The 21,743-nt window shown below is 37.5% G+C and overlaps 1 protein-coding gene across 1 annotated transcript in view; it reads right to left on the bottom strand.

The window, feature by feature from the left end:
* Positions 1 to 2,021: 2,021 nt before the first annotated feature.
* LOC150109866 (uncharacterized) overlaps positions 2,022 to 21,743 on the bottom strand; it is a 185,502-nt gene continuing 165,780 nt past the window's right edge. Inside the window, exon 10 of the mRNA XM_090396404.1 lies at positions 2,022 to 3,295. Within this exon, the coding sequence (XP_090252530.1) occupies positions 2,906 to 3,295 (390 nt within the window). The 3' untranslated portion in view covers positions 2,022 to 2,905. The remainder of the gene's footprint in view (positions 3,296 to 21,743) is intronic.

Raw genomic sequence — 21,743 nt, 5'->3', positions numbered from 1 at the left:
TTCCCTAAGTGATTTAGAAATGCATCTGATCATTTAGATCAGGGGTCCCCAAACTTCTTTGACCGTAGGTCCCTTCAAGAATGACTTTATTGACCCCTCTATTTTACTATTAAATAATTATGACAGGACAAGCAAAATAGATGCTTATGCAAGTTTTTAGATTGTTTATTTTATAGTTAGTGTTTCTTGTATGTATAATATGGTATATATTATTATATTGGCTTAATGTCAAAGGGATAAGTTTTTGATGTCCTTATTAACATTAAATATTTGATAGGAGGGATAAATATATAAAATTTATAAATAAAATAATAATACAATCTTCCTATAGGTATATATAGGATGTACCACAGGCAGGAACCATGGACATCTGTTTATTGGTAAATACGTCATTTTGGCCTACATGATTGGCCTCCGTAACTATTATCATGACCTTGCTCCATCTTACAGGTTCTATTCATGTCACTGTTCTCACGATTCACTCTCAATTGCATTGTCATTCAGGATGGAGGTAATCCAAGTTAACCGAATTAAATATTACCCATACAATGTCTTATTTTTCTATCGACCCCTAACAATGTTATATCTACCACCAAACCAGCCTTGACAAAGTCAATTACATGGATGTAAAGTGTCCAGTGGAGTTAGACATTTAGATACTATTATGATAGTATTATTACATCACACCTCCAGGGGAGTCCAAAAGACTCATCAAGGAAGGGCATCTACTCTAAACTTTTGTCTCACTACTCCAACATTCATCTACCACCACCACTAGCGATTGTCTGCTTTCCACAGACAATGACAAACATCCATGCCCACAGCAGGATTCGAACCTGCAGCCTTTTGGCTGGAGAGCAGATGTGCTAACCACTTGGCAAAGTATGGATATGAAGTTTACATTGTGTTTAAGTAACCATTTAGGTAGTTAAGAGAAACTTTTGGAAGAGATGCAAAGATTATGCAAAGGATAGAGTAACTAATCTGCAGTTGAAGAAAAAATGCAAAAGTTTTACCTAAATGTAGATTTGTTAAAGCAACTATTTAACAAAAATGTTAAATATCTTGAAGGTAAATTAATATAACTCTTGAAAGACTAATGAGAAATAAAATTTAACCCTATAGAATCATTGAAAGAAAATACTGAATTCATGATGCTAAGAAATTATGTAGTTGAAACATTCACTGAATCCACTCAAAAATTAGGAATACTAGCTAATTGGGACACTCTTTTGAGATTATTATTTGACACCTCCAGGGAGTCCAAAGACTCATCAAGGGAGGGCACCTGCTCTACAACTGTCTCCACCAATGCCATCTACTGCCAACCACCACTAGTATTTTCACAGAATCGCAAACATCCATGCCCACAGTGGGATTCAAACCTTCAGTCTTTTTGGCTGAAGAGCAGATATGCTAACCACTCGGCTAGCCAGGCTGGCAAAAATTTCTTCTAGTTGCGAACTAGATTCGAAACCAAAGTCTTCCTTCGTGCAGCCAAGTGCCGAGGTGTGCAAACGCCACATCCACTGAGCTACACAGGCTATGTGAGATGAAATATTGAACTGTTTTGAGGGCCAAGTAAGCAGGATCCTGCTGAAAATTAAGGATATTTAAACATGCAAACTAGAAAATAAGGTTATCATTTTAGAAATAATTATCCAGTGAAATTTAAAACAAGACCAAAACATGTTTGGACGATTATTTTATCTGAAATTTTATTATCAAGAAATCTTGTTTTTCACATTACATGTCTGATGTAAAAGTACTTATGGAAATATTTAAATTCCATCAACTTGGCTTGAATTTAAATAATCTGAATGACTGATATACTATATCAGAATGTAATGGGATATTCTGCACATCCCACTTTATATATAGGTTTAGTTATAGCTTATACTGTAGCCATAAAATGTTTAAGACTTAGCTGGTTTGAAACCAGCCCACAAGATCATACTCATCTTTGGCTGCAGATGCCTTCAATAAAATGAAAGTTACCCATTAAATACAAAATACAAAGATGGTAGCTTAATCCTTTATTTGACATTTATGAGGTGCTATATAATTTATATTCAAGCTATTTTTGCAATTTGCTTGAGGAGTTAAGATTCTGAGATGGACATTACATCTTTAGTTGTCCACCTTTGTATACATGTAGAAGTTACATAGCATATTTTCATTTGCCTCAAAGTCTGAGTTAAATAATTAAAGTCCATAGAAAAGTCCCATGATTCAGAAGTATTCAAGCTTATAAAACTTTACTGCACATGTAAAATATAAACATTAGAAAATCAAAAATTAAATAAGCCAAAAATGAACTTAGACCAAAAACCAACAAAATTTTGCTAATTTCAACTTCATTGGCTTATTATAGACACATAATTTTTTTTTAAAAACAATCTTGTTTATATATTCCACAGAGCATAAGTAAAATAACATTAGTATTCTGTTAGAATTTATATAAGACCAAGTCAAATTTCTAGTATTAAAATTTAACCATTGCACGTAGTTTTAGAATGCAACAGCATGATAAAAAGTTTTAAAAGCTTATAGTTACTGAAAAATCCTTAGGACAATATGCAGCTTTAGTATTGAGAAATATAAAAGTTGTCTTTTAAGGCAGTAATCTTTAAGCCCCAAGTTTTACTTCAAGTTATTCATTATGACTAGAAATATGCTTAGAATGAAGTCCTCTATTTCAATCCACTAAGCCTATATTTACATATTCAGAAGTATGAATGAAGACTTTACACAAGATATAGTACTGTTACCAGCAATCTAGTACAAGGAGATTAAGACTGTTACTCAAAAAAAAATTAACATTAACTACACTGTGCATAAATATACTCAAGAGTTAACACTCTACTAGATATGCTGTAACATTCATCTGACAACAAACAGTAAATTAAGTTTTCCATGCAGAATCATTTGATGCTACTGCATAATCATAATTTAATGGAGTAAGAGGAGTAGTTGGTGGTGTTAGCACATTGGGATGATAATAATGCATATCTAAGATGGCAGAATCATGGTCAATAGGATTATGATCCTTCATATGATAATAAGGTGAGGGTGCTAGCATAACAGGACTTGGATAAGCCATTACTGTGACACCATTGACAGTTTTAGCTACTAACTGATGTGCTGATATAGGATGAACTACTGTATGAGGTATGGCAGTTGCTAGTCTTGCTGTGGTGACTGGAACTTTCCCTGATGTTTTGTTAGCTGTAGTATTAGAATTTCCTTGTTTCCCACCACTATTTTCTGTCTTAGGAAGTGGCAACTTCACTCCCTGATAGTAAAAATAGAATTAAATTACAATGATATCAAAATATAAAAATTTTAAATAAAAAACACATTTAAACTTCAGTGATGTGAAAATTAATAAACTTTCATAGAGTTTAGATGCTTATTGGAAGATCTTGTCACAACTTAAACTGTGCCTTAGATGTATTTGGAATTATAAGGAACTTATATGGAATTATAAGGCAGGTGATTATAATAGTCTTAGACGTCAACTTTGGGAAGTTTTATGGAGGGAGGAATTGGAAGGCCGGGATATCACTAGTGCGTGGGAAATTGTGAAAGAATATTTGTTATCAGCAATAGTAAGTTGTATACCACGAGTGAAGAAGAGTACGCAATTTGGAGTAAAGTGGATGACAAACAATATTAAACAGGAATTGCATGCGAAAAAGAGGCTATGGAAGAGATATAAGGAGACAGGTGAAGAGATGCATGAGGAATATAAGACACAGGCCAGAAGAGTGACTAGTGTGGTAAGGAAAGCGAAACTGGAATACGAGAGGAGATTGGCCCCAAAATCCAAAGAAAATCCTAGGGAATTTTTTTTAGCTATGTGGCCAGTAGGAGGAGAAATGACTGGAAGAATGATATTGTGAGATAAAAATGGGAATAGAGTGACTGATGCAGAGGACATAGTGGAATTGTTCAATGAACAATTTATTGGAGTATTTCATCCTAGAGGAGTCAGTTTTAATGCTAGAGGGATAGGACTGGTTCGAGGTCTGGAGGTACAGGAGGAGAGTGTGTTTCAGATACTGAGTACTCTGGATGTCAGTAAAGCTGTGGGACTGGATTGTATTTCACCAAGAGTTTTGAGAGAATGTGCTAGGGAATTGACAGTGCCTTTAACGTGGCTTTTCAATGAAAGTCTGGCTTTGGCAAAGGTGCCCAGGGAATGGAAGGAAGGTAAGATAGTGCCATTGCATAAGGGTGGTAACAGACTGGAAGTGTCTAATTATAGGCCAGTCTGTGTGTCATCAGTAGTTGTTAAGATCTTGGAGAAAGTAGTGAGGGACTATACAGCATTGGGCAGATGAGGGTAATGTTATCTGTGAGAATCAACATGGATTTGTGAAAGGACGCTTTTGTTTTAGCAATGTGCTAGCCTTTTATAATAAAGTTACAAGAACATTAGATGAGGGAAAAGCATATACTGAATTTTCTTAGACTTGGCGAAGGCATTTGACAGGTTGCCACATAAGCTGATATTTAAGTTGCAGCACATGGGTCTGGATGTCAGATTGGTCAACTGGATTCAGGATTGGCTGTCTGATAGGTATCAGATTGGCTGTCTGATAGGTATCAGAGTTGTGTATGGTGGAGCAGTTTCCAGGAGGCAGAGGGTTACAAGTGGGGTCCCACAGGGACCAGTGCTAGGACCTATATTGTTTAACCTTTATATCAATGACATAGCCAGTGGATTACAGGGGGATATTCAGTTGTTTGCAGATGTGAAGCTGGGAAGGATTATTAGTAATAGTGCAGATGTGGTAGCCCTGCAAGAGGATTTAAATAAGCTAGATAGATGGGCAAATGAATGGGGATGTCAGTTTAATGCAGCAAAATGTAATGTCTTGAGGTTTGGGAAACATCGATGGGATGCTGCATACTCTATGGGAGGAGTTATACTGGAGGAAGTAGGTGAGACAAGAGATCTGGGGTTGATGATTGATAGAAACCTGAAGTTTAGGGGACATATTGCAAAGGTGGTGAAGGTAACACAGAGGATTGCTGCTATTATGAGAAGGACACTGACCTGCAGAGATAAGAGGGTTATCATTTTGTTGTATAAGTCTCTGATCAGACCACACTTGTACTATTGTTCTCAGATTTGGTCCCCAGGATTTGAAGGGGATAAATTAACTGTGAAAAGGATACAAAGACAGATGACAAAGATGGTTTCAGGACTGTACAAGGATAGTTATGAAGATCGGCTGAGAGAATGTGGACTGCAGAGTTTGGTGGATAGAAGGAGAGGTGATATGATTGAGACTTTTAAACTGTTGAGAGGTGGTTACATAGTTGACACTGGGGAGTTCTTTCGCTTGGTTGATCAGCGGGAAGGAGTGATGACAAGAGGCCATCCCTGGAAGTTACGAAAGGAAACTGTGAGCAAGAGGGTAAGGAGTGGTTTCTTTGTGTGGAGGGTGGTTGAGCCGTGGAATGCATTGCCTGATGGAAGCGAGAACAGTCAGCGAGTTTAAAGAGTGGTATGATAGACTTTGTGTTTCTCAGGGGGGCAGACCTCCCCTCAATGAGTCGACAGACTTTATGTCTTTGGAAGGACCTCCCTTGAGTCTTTTGACTCCTTGGAGGCCTGAATAATAATAATTTATGCAATTGTTACCCTGAAGCAATGCATTTGTCATCTACCATTCTCAATTCCTTGAATCAATTGAGCATGAAATTCAGTTTCAATTCCCTGCTTATATTTTATGTAGCTTCAAGAGATGATCTCTTCTATAGAAAAAATCTAGTAATCACTCCTCTACAACTTTACCTTATCACTTCTGTACCCTTTCCCATATATTCTTGTGAAAAGCAGCTAACTAAATCTATGTAGCAGTCCATGTGGCCAGATTTGTTAAACTATAAACTCCTTATTTTAAACATTCTTTCTTTTACCTTATGATGTAGAGGGTTTCCTATTCATTTAACTGCAACCATACTCAAGGATAAGGTGGTTGGTCCTATGCTTCTGGGTGTATCTTGTCTATATAAGCATGGAGTTCAAGGCCAGTTTGCAGGATGAAAAACCACAGATAAACTAGGGAGAACCCTGTAGTCCATGCCCAAAACTGGCTAACTTGGCTATGTCTGAGAAAGATCCTAAGCTCATGTCAGTGACAGGAATTTAACCCAGGACACCCTTTTTCCCAGGCTGTGAAGTGGCTATTGTACCTCATAACCTGGTGAGGTGCAATAGCCACTTGGCTAACTGCAAACCTTATTTTAAAGGTGTCTTATGCAATCACTGATAGAATCCATTACAGCCTTGAATTCAGCAATGTATTGTAAATTTTGGGACTTCCACCACTTAGGTTGTTTCAAAGATCTCTCTAACTGTATACTCTACATACCTTCATATAATAAATTGTTATATTATCTGCAGACTTGACCCTCCCCTTCTTTTCTTTTTGCTCCTTCTCTCCAATACTATGAGTATTGGAGGGCTAGGGGTGAATCTTTCCTATTTTATTTCATCTTATAGACAGAAGGCCTAACCTACTAGGCCAACAATGTGATGAACTGAGAACAAAACTTCCTAGATATGTGGAAAAGGCCTCTGCAACCCTACCACTTTCTTGTAGCAATTTCATTCCAAAATGCTAATATGGTTATGCCTTATAATACATCCCATGCTACATCAGCTGTCATGCAGAATAATCAGAGCTGCATTCAAGGCTTAAGCAGAAGGTCCTGTTCAAGAAATATTAGTCTCCAACAAAAGTGAGATTGTGAATGAGGAATACAAAAAAGGTATAGGATTAATCTTAGAAGTGAATTTTACAGGCACATGTTCAGGTTCTACAAATAGGTGTTGATATTGTCTACAGAAGTGGAGGTATAAAATCATGGGAATTAGAGACTATATAGAATGGAGAAGGTTACTTCAAAAGACAGGATGGTAAACTATTCTGTAAGTGTCTCAAAGCACATCATGGAGGAGCTGTGATACTGAAGACAGTTCATAGGCAAGAATTTTCTTAGTTCTAATCACATAATATACTCTGTATTAGACTTGAGGCTCATCCTACCAATGTGTCAATCATGGTAGTTTATGAACCCCACACAGATAGGCCAGACTAAGTGAGGAATTCTATGAATTTATTTTGTTTTTGAATGCCTACCAAGGAGAGATGCATTTTACATCTTAGGGGACTAATGCAAAAAGTGGAAGAGACAGTGAGAGTTAGGCCTGAGTACAATATGTTTGGTCTGGGTGAACATAACACCTGTGGTGAAACTGTTTTAATTTGCCCATGTTAACAGATCAGTTGTTACTAATACCTGGTTCCAAAAACACCCACAACAGACCTATACCAATTATATCCTGCCTGTCCAATGGAAGACCAGCATCTGATGTGTATATTTGTGCTGGATCAGGTTGTGGTAAATACATCAGCTAGTAAGAGCTGAAGTAAGACTCAACCTTCTAAGTCAGGCACATCCCACTAGACTGGGATTCAGTAATTCCTAGTGGGTTCAGAGAAGAAACAATTTAGTTGGATGATTTTTTGGAGACTGATGACTTGTCAGAAATGCTTTGGGGAGAAGTCAACATAATATAAGATATAGCCAAGAAGTATTTTGGTCTAATAAGATCAAGAGACCCATGGATATCAGATTCAGAGTGTAACCTAATTGAAAGATGGTTGAAAAACACTTGAACCAAAGAATAAGATTACATAGAAGTCAGAAGAGCTGTTGAGCAGGATAAGGAAGAGGCATGTTTTATACATTAAATGAGCAGGCAGTTATAAAAGGATGTTTTTAGTTCATGATCTAAAGCACAAGTTTAAGCCAAATTGAATATCAAAGACAGGAATAGAGCAGTACTAACAGAACTGGAAATCAAAAAACAGATGGATAAAGAAAATTTAAAGAAGTCCTCACCAGGAAAATTGATTTAGAACCTCCTTAAGTCATGAGGTTGAAAGAGAAGTTAAGCAGCTTAATAGCAGTAAGGAACTAGGTGTGGAATCTGAGCAGAGTGAATTAAGACTAAGGGGATGGAGGAAGATTACAAGGATCTGTGCAACAGGATCATGGCATAAACTGGAAGAAGTTTGTTTTCATATATATACAGGAGATGTAATTGAAAGAACTTTAACTATTAGCCTAATATCTCATGCAAGCAAGATTTTTTTAAAAGATCATTCTAAATAGGATTGAGGCCAAAGTTAAGGCAGATGCCCGAGGAACAAAGCAGGTTTTTAGGAAAGGTAAGGTTTCCAGAGATCATATCCTTTACTTTGAAGAGAGAAAGTAAAGAATTTACTCTTAAGGTAATGTGTTTCATATACTACTCTAAAGCTTTTGACTGTTCAGCATGTAAAACTGGGAAGTAATGAAAAGAATGGGTTTTCCTCACACTATCAGTTGGTAACCTGTACAGGAAGCAAGGAACCATAGTAAGAATAAGTGTTAAATTAGCTGATTGGCTTCAGGTTAGAAAGGGAGTTAAGGATGTTTTTCTCATCACTTGTTTTGTATCTATGCTAAGAACATGTCTGTAGGAATGGATGAACTCAAGACAGGAATTGGGATAGGTGGTAAATTGATCAGTAATCTGAGGTATGCTGATGATATAGTACTTCTGTAATACAAGGAAGAACTAAAATTTTTGACAAAGTTAAGGAGATCAAGTAAGAAGAACAGACTTCAGCTTAGTTCTAGCTAAACAAAGATTATGGTTCTCAAAGAATACAGACAAGACCTCCTGAGAAACAAGTGCATCTTAATGGAAAAAGAATTAAGTCAAGTTTGAGAACCTGGGATTTATTAATATGAAGAATTGTTCAGAAGACAGATTACAAATCATTAAAACAAACTTGTCTAAAATCTGGAAGGATTGATCTATGTCCACAGGAATAAAGTTGAGGATTTATGCAGTTTCTCTAACAGAAACTCATGGATGCAAGACTCTGAACTTAGATAGGAAGAGGAGAGCTGCTTTTGAGATTGTGTTACAGAAGGTTTAGGATATTCATGGAAATGCAGACAAATGGATGGTGCTAGAAAGGATCAGTAGAACTTTAAGGCTCCTTAAGAATATTGGCTGAAGAAAATTTAAATACTCTGGAAACATTAGAAGGATAAAAGAAGTTCTCAGAACAGTAATAGAAGGTAAAGGTCATGAAAAAGAGGAAGGAGTAGACCATCAATGGGATGGAAAGAGACAGATGTATCCTATAGTCAAGTATACAACAGGCCCACATTGCAAGGACTGGTGTGGCACATCAAGCATCTGAGTGACTCATATCTAATGATCAGATAGATGGATATCCTTCTCTTGGACTAATCCTTAAGTTATCCTTAAATTTTATATTGATAGTCTACTGAAATCTTTTTTGTAAAACCACAAGATTTGCTCTACTCAGTTCAATTTTGCATCATCTGCAAATGTGCATTTGGACCTTTCCCAATATCATTAACATTTACACAATTGAAACAGTAATGTTCTAAAACAGACCACTGGGAAACACCTGTGATTTCTATTCCAGGATATTGCTCCAGCTTGCAGATAAGATGCCATCTCTAATCCATTAATCTGTTATACAACATAATGTGTTGGAGTAGGGAGGAGAGAAAGATGCATGTAGCAATAAGGGAATGGAATTTCTAATTCTTGAGGGACAAATATCTTAAGCAAGATGTAATAGAGAGAACAAGAGGTCTGGATTTGGTTATAGCATCAGAAGAGTTAACTGAGATGACATCTCTCTCTCCCACCAGTTGGAGAGAGACCATATGGTTTTGACTTGGAAAATGAATAGACGTGCATGAGTATCAAAGAGACAGGAACATGTGGAATTATAAGGCAGGTGATTATAATAGTCTAAGATGTCAACTTGGGGAAGTTTCATGGAGGGAAGAACTGAAGGCCAGGATATCATTAGTGCCTGGGAAATTATGAAAGAATATTTGTTAGCAGCAATGGTAAGTTGTACACCATGAGTGAACAAGGACACAATTCAGAGTAAAGTGGATGACAAACAATATTAAACAGGAGCTACAGAAGAGATATAAGGAGACAGGAATATGAGAGAAGATTGGCCCTAAGGTCCAAAGAAAATCCTAGGGAAATTTTTCTTTTTTTTTAAGATATGTGGCCAGTAGGAAGAGAAATGACTATGGAAGAGTGATATTGTGGGATAAAAATGGGAATAGAGTGACTGATGCAGAGGACATAGTGGAATTGTTCAATGAATACTGTATTAGAGTATTTTATCCTAGAGGAGCCAATTTGAATACTAGAGGGATAGGGCAGGTTCGAGGTTTAGAGGTACAGGAGGAGTATTCCAAATACTAAGTACTCTTGATGTTAGTAAAGCTGTGGGACTGGATGGTATTTCACAGGTTTGAGAGAATGTGCTAGGGAACTGACAGTGCCTCTGACCTGGCTTTTCAATGAAAGTCTGGATGTGGGAAAGGTGCTCATGGAATGGAAGGAAGGTAAGATAGTGCCATTGCATAAGGGTGATAAATTGGCCTATAATTAGACACTTCCAGTCTGTTGTGTCATCAGTAGTTAGTAAGATCTTGGAGAAAGTAGTGAAGGACTGTATACAGCATTGGGCAGATGAGGATGTTATCAGTGAGTCGACATGAATTTGTGAAGGGGTGCTCTTGTTTTAGCAATATGCTAGCCTTTTATGATAAAGTTACAAGAGCTTTACATGAGAGAAAGGCATATACTGACATTTTCTTAATTTAGCAAAGGTATTTGGCAAGGTGCCATATAAGCTGATATTTAAGTTGCAGTACATGGGTCTGGATGTGAGATTGGTCAACTGGATTTAGGATTGGCTGTCCAATAGGTATCAGAGAGTTATGTATGGTGGGGCAGTTACAAGGAAGCAAAAGGGTTACTAGTGGGGTCCCATAGGAACCTATATTGTTTTAACCTTTATATCAATGATATTGTCAGTGGATTGCAAGGGAATATTCAGTTGTTTGCAGATGATGCAAAGCTGGGAAAGATTATTAGTAATAGTGCAGATGCAGCAGCCCTGCAAGAGGATTTGAATAAGCTATAATTATAGATAAATGGCCAAATGAATGGGGGTTTTGGTTTAATGCAGCAAAATGCAAGGTTTTGAGGTTTGGGACACATCGATGGGATGCTGCACTCTATGGGAGGAGTTATACTGGAGGAAGTAGGCAAGACAAGAGATCTGGGGGTTGATGATTGATAGAAACCCGAAATTTAGAGGATATATTGTAAAAGTAGTGAAGGTAACAGCATTGCTACGATAATGAGAAGAATGCCAAGTGCAGAAATAAAAGAGTCATCGTTCTGTTGTATAAGACCCTGATCAGACCACACTTGGACTATTGTTCTCAGATTTGATCCCCAGGATTTGAAGGGGATAAATTAACTATGGAAAGGGTACAAAAGCAGATAGCAAAGATGGTTTCAGGACTGTAATGATAGTTATGAGGATCAGCTGAGGGAACGTGGACTGCAGAGTTTGGTGGATACAAAGAGGAGCAGTGATATGATTGAGACTTAAACTGTTGAGAGGTGGGTACAGGGTTGACACTGGGGAGTTCTTTTGCTTTGTTGAACAGCAGGAAGGAGTGATGACAAGAGGCCATCCCTGGAAGTTACAAAAGAAAACTGGGAGGAAGAGGGTGAAGAGTGGTTTCTTTGCATGGAGGGTGGTTGAACCATCGAATGCAATGCCTGATAGTGGTGAGAGCAAGAACAGTGAATGATTTTAAGGAGTGGTATGATACTGTTTCTTATGGGGGGGACCTCCCCTCGATGAGTCTTTTGACTCCATGGAGACCTGACTAATAATAAAGAGGTTGTCTGTATTTGAATAATACAGTTATTACCCAAGACCAATGGAGTTAAAGACTCATCTAAGAGGTTCTTTATCAAACAGAGCTCATTATACTGCTTTAAATACTCAATCTGCAGACACCATATGGTCAGGCAAGGCATTCCAATCATTCACAACTCTATGATAAACCTGCTTCTCACTCCCCTACTTACCCTCGTTATATAGCTCCCAGGGATGACTTCGGGTTCTCCTTGATCTCCCACTATTTTCTGTAGAATCTCTCCAGTATTGATCCTATAACAACCCCTTAATAACTTGTCAGTATCATATCTCCACTCTTCAGTCTTTTGAAAACCAGGTGACCAAATATGAGCACAATAATCCATATGGTGTAATCAAAGCCTTATACAATGAAACAAGAATCTATTTCAAGTCAGTGTCCTCTGCATCATTCCCAGAAGCCTTTGTGTTGCCTTCACAATTTTGGCTATGTGTCCTCTAAATTTCAGATCCTTATCTACCATCACCCATAGATTTATTTCCTCCACCTCTGACAATATCCTCACCAAGCAGAAATTCTGCATCCCATTTCAGTTTTCCAAATTTTAAAACTGTACATTGAATTCTCATCCCCATTCCTGTGCCCAATCAATTTATTCACGTCTTCTTGTAAGGCTACAAGATATCTACTCTTCATGGTTTGCCCCAACTTTGCATCATCCAAACAATTAAATATCTCCATTCAAATCTTCACCAATATCATTAATAAACAATATAAACAGCAATGGCCCTAAAACAGATCCTTGAGGCACAACACTAGTGACTCCTTTTCCTGGATATCACTCCCCATACACAACTTGTTGATACCTATCAGATAGCCAGTCTCCAATCCAATGCACCAATCTAATATCCAACCCCATCCACTCCAACTATCAACTTATGAGTAATCTATCAAAAGCCTTTGCAAAATCTAAGTATATTACTGGGTATCCTCTGTCCATGGAAGCAATCACCTTCTTGTAATAATTAGAAGAAGGCATGACCTCGTTTTATCAAATCCATTCTGCCCAAAGATACCATTGTTGTCAACCGAATTCTGGATCCTAGCTTTTCCAACAACTTAACCACAACACCTGACACACAAATATGCCTTGTAATTTGATGCTCGAGTTCTATCACCTCCCTTGAAGGTCAATTTATTTCCTTCTACTCCTTAGGAACTTGATCCAGTGCAAGAATCGTGTTAAAAAAAATAAGTCAAGGCAGATGGCAACTCCCTGGCACATTCTTTCAGAATACATGATATATTATCAAGTCCCACAGCCTAATTTACATCTAGTTTGCTCAACTCCCCATACACCTCTTGCTCATTTACAGTCTGGGTCTTTTCCATATCATCAATTGCTCTCATCTCTTCATGAAGTCACATTCACAAGATTGAAAGACCTTTATGAACTGCTCCTTAAGTATCTCCACTGCACCTTTTGCAACAGACAGCTGTCTTTATACCATTTTCTCCAATCAATGTCATCCTTTCATAATCATTTTCTTTTGCTAGCTACATATTGAAAGAACTCTTTAGGATTCTCTTTGGCTTCATTAGCTAACTGCTGTTCATACCTCTCTCTCTCTCTTTAGCTACCCTCACCAACCAAGTCACCTGCCTTGCCTGATGTTTGTAGTCCTCATGGAATTGGTTATTTCCAATTCTCATGTTGCCTCCATAATACTCTTTGTATGCTTAATCTTTATTTGTCCATTTCACACCTACCTTATTTAACCTTCTCACCCTTGGAATATATTTAGACATTGCATCTACTACATAGTTTTTGAAAATTCCAAGCAGCATTGATCTGCTTTTCAGCAAACTCATTCCATGCTACACCTGCAAGCTGTTTCCTGAGCTCTTCATAATCACCCCCTTGTAGTTCCACATACATACTCTTTTCTTATATAGTTATCTTGATTAAATGTTCTCTGGACAAATTAGTATAAGGAAGCTAGTTATAAAAGTGGATGGAAATTGGTTGCTTTTTTGTGGGGATAACACTTTGAGATGGAAGAATGTATGGTATTATGCAGAGTCACATGGAGTCTGCAAGGAATAATAAGTATAGAAATACTGACAACTGATGTTTCTTTATACAAATGTCAAAACATTAGATAAAGGAAATTTATGGGAAAAGATGAGGGCATTTTTTGAAATTGAGAATGAATACCATCAAGAAGAGATGAGCTAGTTTTTTCTCTCATTGGTGTGACTGCAATGGATTGTCATTGGGTGTGTGCACTCTAGTGAATGAATTCAAAAACATGACAGCTGGTGCACACAGTATGTGGCCTTGAGTCCCTGAAGATCTCTTCATAGAAGAGAGTGCATACTGTTATTAGACCAACATTTTCAGTAAGATTTCACAGAGCAATAGAATTATTATTATTAAGGGTATCTCCATGGAGTCAGTAGACTCATCGCAGGAGACCCAAACTAGCAAAACAATATCTGTCATATCTCTTCTTGAATTCATTTACAGATGAAGAGCTCACAACAAAGTCAGGCAATGAATTCCACTCTTTCACCACCCTCCAGGCAAAAAACCTTGTTCTGACACCTTTGTTAACCACACTCTTCTTTAATTTCCAGAGATGACCTCTTGTTCTTCCATCAAAATTTACAGTCTGGGTCTTTTCCCTATCATCAACTGCTCTCATCTCTTCATGAAGTCACATTCACAAGATTGAAAGACCTTTATGAACTGCTCCTTAAGTATCTCCACTGCACCTTCTGCAACAGCTGTCTTTATACCATTTTCTCCAATCAATGTCATCCTTTCATAATCATTTTCTTTTGCTAGCTACATATTGAAAGAACTCTTTAGGATTCTCTTTGGCTTCATTAGCTAACTGCTGTTCATACCTCTCAATTATAAAACATTCTTAATATGACAAATGTTCTGAACAACATGGAAAAAAATTTACACTTGTAAAGTGCAAATTAGATTTTATTATTGTGATACCTCTAAAGACTTGAGGGTTACTCTACAATTGTCTTCACTCAATCCAACTACAATGAACTACCAATTGCCAATACAAACAATGCTATCATCCATCACTAGTATTTTCACAGAAACATCCATGCCCAGTGGGATTTGAACCTACAACCTTTTTGGCTGGAGAGCAGATGTGCTAACCACTCAGCCAACCAGACCAACAGTTGAAATTTTCAGCTCTGTCACTATCATTGATTTCAATTTATTGTGTTTGACTGTCAAATGCTTCTGGAAGTCTAAAGCACAGATGCATGAATCTGCCAGATTCAATTGTTCTTTTATTGTTAATTCACAATAAAAGACAAGTGCTTACTTGATATTTCAATGGTTTTCTCCAAATAGCATCTGAAGGTGCTATTTGTCATAGCACAAAAACAATAATGGGAACAGTTTAAAATTGTCAAATTCCTGATATGTACATGTGGCTGGCCAAGTAGTTAGTATATCTGCTCTCCAGTGGAAAGGCTGCGAGTTTGAATCCCACCATGGGTATGGATGTTTGCGATTGTCTTTGGAAATACTGGTGGTTGTCAGCAGTAGATGGCATTGGTATAGCTGCAGAGCAGGTACCCCCTCAAGTCTTTGGAGGCCCTGGAGGTCATAATAGTATAAAAATTATGTACTACATGAAAAATTCCTGATGTACTACATGAAACTTTCATCAATACTAATTTCCTATCTACAATTTTCCTCCAAATCAATTTTACTTGTCAAGACTCCAACATTATCAGATCTATTTCTGACTTCTAAGGCACTTGACTATCAATCCACCTATATCTTGGTCTTTCCTGCCAACCTCAGAAAACACTTGTTTTACTAATCTTTCCAATTCTGTTTAAGTGTATCACCTGAAATTAGCATCTAGAAATGTTAGCAGAGCTATGTCAAGTTCTTCCTAATATCCTCATTTTTAAACATATTGCCACTGATGCCATCTGTTCATGCTCCTGATCTTTCTCAGACTAGATCACAGATGAGTCCTTTGTTCAATTTATTTCTAACCCAGCTCTCAGATCTATAAGTTAAAATTGGTTTGAACTGTCTTGTATATAGACAATTTAGCATTTTACAAAATTCTTATTCTATATAAAATTAAATTTGTAATTTGTTTAATTATAACAATTAAAAAGAACTAAAGTAGTCTTGACCAGTGCCATCTATTGTTAGCACTCACTGTTAAAGTTCAGATACCTTCAACTTATCTACACACTTAGAGTATTTCATTCAACCACTGTTTAAAGAAAATTCTTTACTTTCAGCTTTTTACTTATACCCTCTGCTCCGAAAATCTCATTCTCTCCCTCAATCTTGATAACCAATATACCAGAAACCACCAGTCCAGAGTAGTTACTCTTTGGGTCCTTTCCAATATATCCCAATATCAACATTGGATAAGAGATCTGGGGTAGACGATTGATAGAAACCTGAAATTCAGGGGACATCGTAATGGTGAAGGTAACACAAAAGATTGCTGCAATAATGAGAAGGATGCTTACCTGCAGAGATGTTATTCCATTGTATTAGGTTGACAAATAAGTTTGTTTGGTTTTTCAGAGTGGAATGAAACATTTTATTTAATATATAATATATATTAGTCAGTTATATATTGACCCTCTTTATCAATGACCTCTTGCTAACTGTCCACCAACTTGGTTATGTTGCATTCATAAAACTCCAAGGTTTACTGGCAAAAACTGATCTAGGTCTTTTGACAGCCTCCTCATTAGCAAAGTTTTACCATTCAGAATTCTGTAACAATCAGAATAAGTTCTAATCAGAAGGTGCCAGGTCCAGTGAATACAGAGGAAGCGGCAAAACATCCCAGCCAAGACTTAATTTACTCTGGGTTGTTAATGATGTGTGGGGTCTGGAGTTGTGGTGAAAGACAACTTCCTTTCTGATTTGCAATTTCAGGAATTTGTTCTAATTGCACGGGCCAGTCATGTTAACTGTGAGCAATACAGTTGAATCAATCGTTCTGCCTGACAGTAACACCTCTTAGTGGACACCTTTATAATCCCACCATACAGAGCATCATCTTTGGTTGCAATCCTGCTTTTCAGGTTGTTTGCAGCAGTTCACTTGTGTCCCCATGATTTTTTTCCCCCCACGTACCGCATTATTGTACATGACCCATTTTTCATCTCCTGTAATCATCTGCTTCAAAAATGGGTCATTTTTCTTGGCAATGTTGCAGCAAATTGCAGATGGATATGCAAGCAGTCATAATAGCATCAGTCAATTCATGCGCCACCCAAACATCGAGTTTTGAAACATATTGCAGCTTGTGCAAATAGTTGCACTCTTGTAGGGGATGGATATATTTAGTACTGAAGCAATTTCCTGCACTCTTTGTGACAGATTTGTTGACGATATCCTTCATAACACTAATCAACCTCGCTCTGGCGACCAGAGTGAGGCACATCACTGACATCGAAATCTCCAGAACAGAATTCGGCAAACCACTTTTGGCATACTCATTATGTTAAGGCACCATCCCACATTTTTTATGGGCCTCTGAAGCTTGTTTGCCGTTTTGAAATAAAAAAGCAAAATATGCTGGTAATGTATGTTATTTCCTTCCATTTCTAAAAATGTTAGACACATGCAACTGAAGTAGGCCAAATGAAAATTCACTGAAAGGTTATGTGAAATGTCGCCTTTCAACTGCACAATAGCATTGTGCAGTAGCACAACAATAGCGACAGGCAAAGTGGCATAAACTTGTACTAAGCATAAATCAAATGAACTTATTTGCCAACCCAATAAGACCCTGATCAGATCACACTAGACTATTGTTCTCAGATTTGGTCCCCAGGATTTGAAAGGGATAAATTAACTGTGGAAAGGATACAAAGTCAGATAACAGATGGTTTCAGGACTGTACAATGTTAATTATAAGGATCAGCTGAGGGAACGTGGACCGCAGAGTTTGGTGGATAGGAGAGGTGATATGATTGAGACTTTTAAACTGAGAGGTGGTTACAGGATGAAGTTCTTTTGCTTGGTTGAACAGCAGGAAAGAATGATGACAAGGGCCATCCCTGGAAGTTACAGAAGGAATCTGAGCAAGAGGGTGAGGAGTGGTTTCTTTGCATGGAGGGTGGTTGAACCATGGAATGCATTGCCTGATAGTGGTGAGAGCGAGTATGGTCAATGAATTTAAGGAGTGGTATGATACTGTTTCCTAGAAGGAAACTCTAGCGATGAGTCAAAAGACTCCATGGATGCATGAATAATAATCCTTACCCATGAAAATAAAACAAGCTTGGCCATAGTAATCCATATGAAGCCTGACTATGACTTTATATAATAGACCAGGGATTCCCAACCTTTGTTTCCTAGAGCATATTCTAAAATACCAGTAGGGCGATGGGCACCATCCATTTTTTCAAGCAAATTTTTTGAATTCTTTTGTTAAATGAATATATAACAAGTTACATTATAATCAAATGTTTTATTACTTAAAGGTTTACATTATATAAAAATTTAAATATATAAATTAGTGTGATCTTTGGCATTGCATTTCATTGGCCAGTGCTTCATAATTAGGAGAATATAATGATATTCCAGTTCTTAAACCATCACCAAGATGCTCAGTGGGTGTGATCTATATTTTGATTTTATGACATTCATGGTTGAAAACAATGATTTGCAAAAGGTATGTGGAACCAAAAACGATTTTATCTTGTGTGCTGCTCTTTTTATGAATGGAAACCTTTTTCCATCCACTAGATTCCAGAAGTTTTCATCTGTCATATGGGGATTTTAGCATAATGTCATTCTGAAGATCCAAAATCTCTAGCTCCAGTTCTTCAGCATTTACTTGAAAAATGCTTTGCAGCACATGCAGCTATTTCTATTATATTTACTTGCCAAGTAAAAGGATTGATAAAAAAGGAGATCATTGGTTCAATTATAGTAATTCCTGAAATCTCTTTTCAAACTGTTTTCTTTAAGCACTTGATGTTTAACAAATGGTGGCAAGTTAAGTTCACTATCACCTACCATTTTTTTTTTCATATTTGGGAAATGAACAGGCGTTTCCATCTGCAGATTTGATATCCACAAATCCAATTTTGCTTTAAATGAGTTTACAGAGCATATCATTTTAGCAACATGTCTATCTTTTCCTTGCAACTCCAAATTTAAAGGATTCAATTTTTCCATGATGTCTGTGAGAAAACATAAATCCAATAGCCAGCAAGTCATTTAGTTCAAAATTTTCATTTTTGACATGAAGATTTTTTTTTTATTTCTTCAATTAAGCTTAAAAATCTTGTAAGGACTACCTTTACTGAGCCAACATACTTCAGTATGCAGGATGAGATCAGGTTCTTTATCTTCAATGTCTTGCAATAGAGTCTTGAAAAGTCCAAGCAGCCACTTTGCAGCACTAATGGAGTTATGAAAGTTGTTACAAAAATAAACATGTCCAAAGGGCCAGTATTTTACTGCACAAAGCTTCCTGGTGGATAATACAGTGGTAGGACAAAGTTTGGAAATTATCTTTCTTGCAGAGTGCAATAAATCCATTGATATTGCTAACCATTGCTAGTGCCCCATCAGTAGTTATTGCAGACAGCGTGTACAAAGGCATATATTCACCTATTGTTCATCCTTTTATGGGTAATATTTTCAGTAGATCTTTTACAGTGAAGTTACTAAATACCATTCTCACCATAACTGCTAACTGTGCTGTTTCTGATACATCTGTTGACTCAAATTGTAAAGAGAACCAGTTACATATTTCCAAGTCACTTTTTGACTGAGTTTGTATGTCCATTGAAATTTCATGTTTTCTTGTGATGGTGTTATTTGACAATTATAAATCTTGTATTGCTGACAATCATGTTTGTTAAAAAATCCTTCAAATAAACAATCAGCACCAGTCAAAAATGCTTTTTTTTTAGCAACTCTCCATCTTAGAATGGTTTTTCTTCTTTGTGAGCATGTGAAAAATTTTTAAAGAAACAATGGTGGCATTTTTAGATGTTACCACATGTCTAGTGAAAACCAACTGTTGGGCAGACAGGTTTGACTTTAGTTAATTTATTTTTTTGTTCTTATTTCAGATTTAAGTGGATAATTCATATTAAAAGTGGCATGCATTGTCTGCAAGTGACGTTCAACATTGTTTTTTCGGAAATGCAACGCTACTGTTGCACAACATACAATTATCTTTAAAATTATTATTCAGGCCTCCAAGGAGTCAAAAGACTCATCGAGGGAGGTCCTTCCTAAGACAAAGTCTGTCAAGACTCATCGAGGGGAGGTCCCCCCCCTGAGAAACACTAAGTTTATCATACCACTCTTTAACCTCACTGACCGTTCTCGCTCCCACCACTCCATCAGGCAATGCATTTCACGGCTCAATCACCCTCCACACAAAGAAACCACTCCTTACCCTCTTCCTCAGTTTCCTTTTGTAACTTCCAGGGATGGCCTCTTGTCATCACTCTTTCCTGCTGATCAACCAAGCGAAAGAACTCCCCAGTGTCAACTATGTAACCACCTCTCAACAGTTTAAAAGTCTCAATCATATCACCTCTCCTATCCACCAAACTCTGCAGTCCACATTCTCTCAGCCGATCTTCATAACTATCCTTGTACAGTCCTGAAACCATCTTTGTCATCTGTCTTTGTATCCTTTTCACAGTTAATTTATCCCCTTCAAATCCTGGGGACCAAATCTGAGAACAATAGTACAAGTGTGGTCTGATCAGAGACTTATACAACGGAATGATAACCCTCTTATCTCTGCAGGTCAGTGTCCTTCTCATAATAGCAGCAATCCTCTGTGTTACCTTCACCACCTTTGCAATATGTCCCCTAAACTTCAGGTTTCTATCAATCATCAACCCCAGATCTCTTGTCTCCCCTACTTCCTCCAGTATAACTCCTCCCATAGAGTATGCAGCATCCCATCGATGTTTCCCAAACCTCAAGACATTACATTTTGCTGCATTAAACTGACATCCCCATTCATTTGCCCATCTATCTAGCTTATTTAAATCCTCTTGCAGGGCTACCACATCTGCACTATTACTAATAATCCTTCCCAGCTTCACATCATCTGCAAACAACTGAATATCCCCCTGCAATCCACTGGCTATGTCATTGATATAAAGGTTAAACAATATAGGTCCTAGTACTGAGCCCTGTGGGACCCCACTTGTAACCCTCTGCCTCCTGGAAACTGCTCCACCATACACAACTCTGATACCTATCAGACAGCCAATCCTGAATCCAGTTGACCAATCTGACATCCAGACCCATGTGCTGCAACTTAAATATCAGCTTATCATGTGGCACCCTGTCAAATGCCTTTGCCAAGTCTAAGAAAATTGCAGTATATGCCTTTCCCTCATCTAATGCTCTTGGAACTTTATTATAAAAGGCTAGCATATTGCTAAAACAAGAGCGTCCTTTCACAAATCCATGTTGATTCTCACAGATAACATTACCCTCATCTGCCCAATGCTGTACACAGTCCCTCACTACTTTCTCCAAGATCTTAACGACATGACACACAGACTGACCTATAATTAGACACTTCCAGTCTGTTACCACCCTTATGCAATGGCACTATCTTACCTTCCTTCCATTCCCTGGGCACCTTTGCCAAAGCCAGACATTCATTGAAAAGCCACGTTAAAGGTATTGTCAATTCCCTAGCACATTCTCAAAACTCGTGGCGAAATACCATCCAATCCCACAGCTTTACTGACATCCAGAGTACTCAGTATCTGAAACACTCCTCCTGTACCTCCAGACCTCGTACCAGTCCTATCCCTCTAGCATTAAAACTGACTCCTCTAGGATGAGATACTCCAATAAAGTGTTCATTGAACAATTCCACTATGTCCTC

Source organism: Typopeltis vanoorti, chromosome 1, assembly GCF_054136105.1.
Source record: "Typopeltis vanoorti isolate ZY-2024b chromosome 1, IOZ_Tvanoo_1.0, whole genome shotgun sequence".
Taxonomy (NCBI): Eukaryota; Metazoa; Arthropoda; class Arachnida; order Uropygi; family Thelyphonidae; genus Typopeltis; species Typopeltis vanoorti.
Note: the sequence above shows the minus strand (reverse complement) of the source record. Positions and strands in the feature narration are given on the sequence as shown.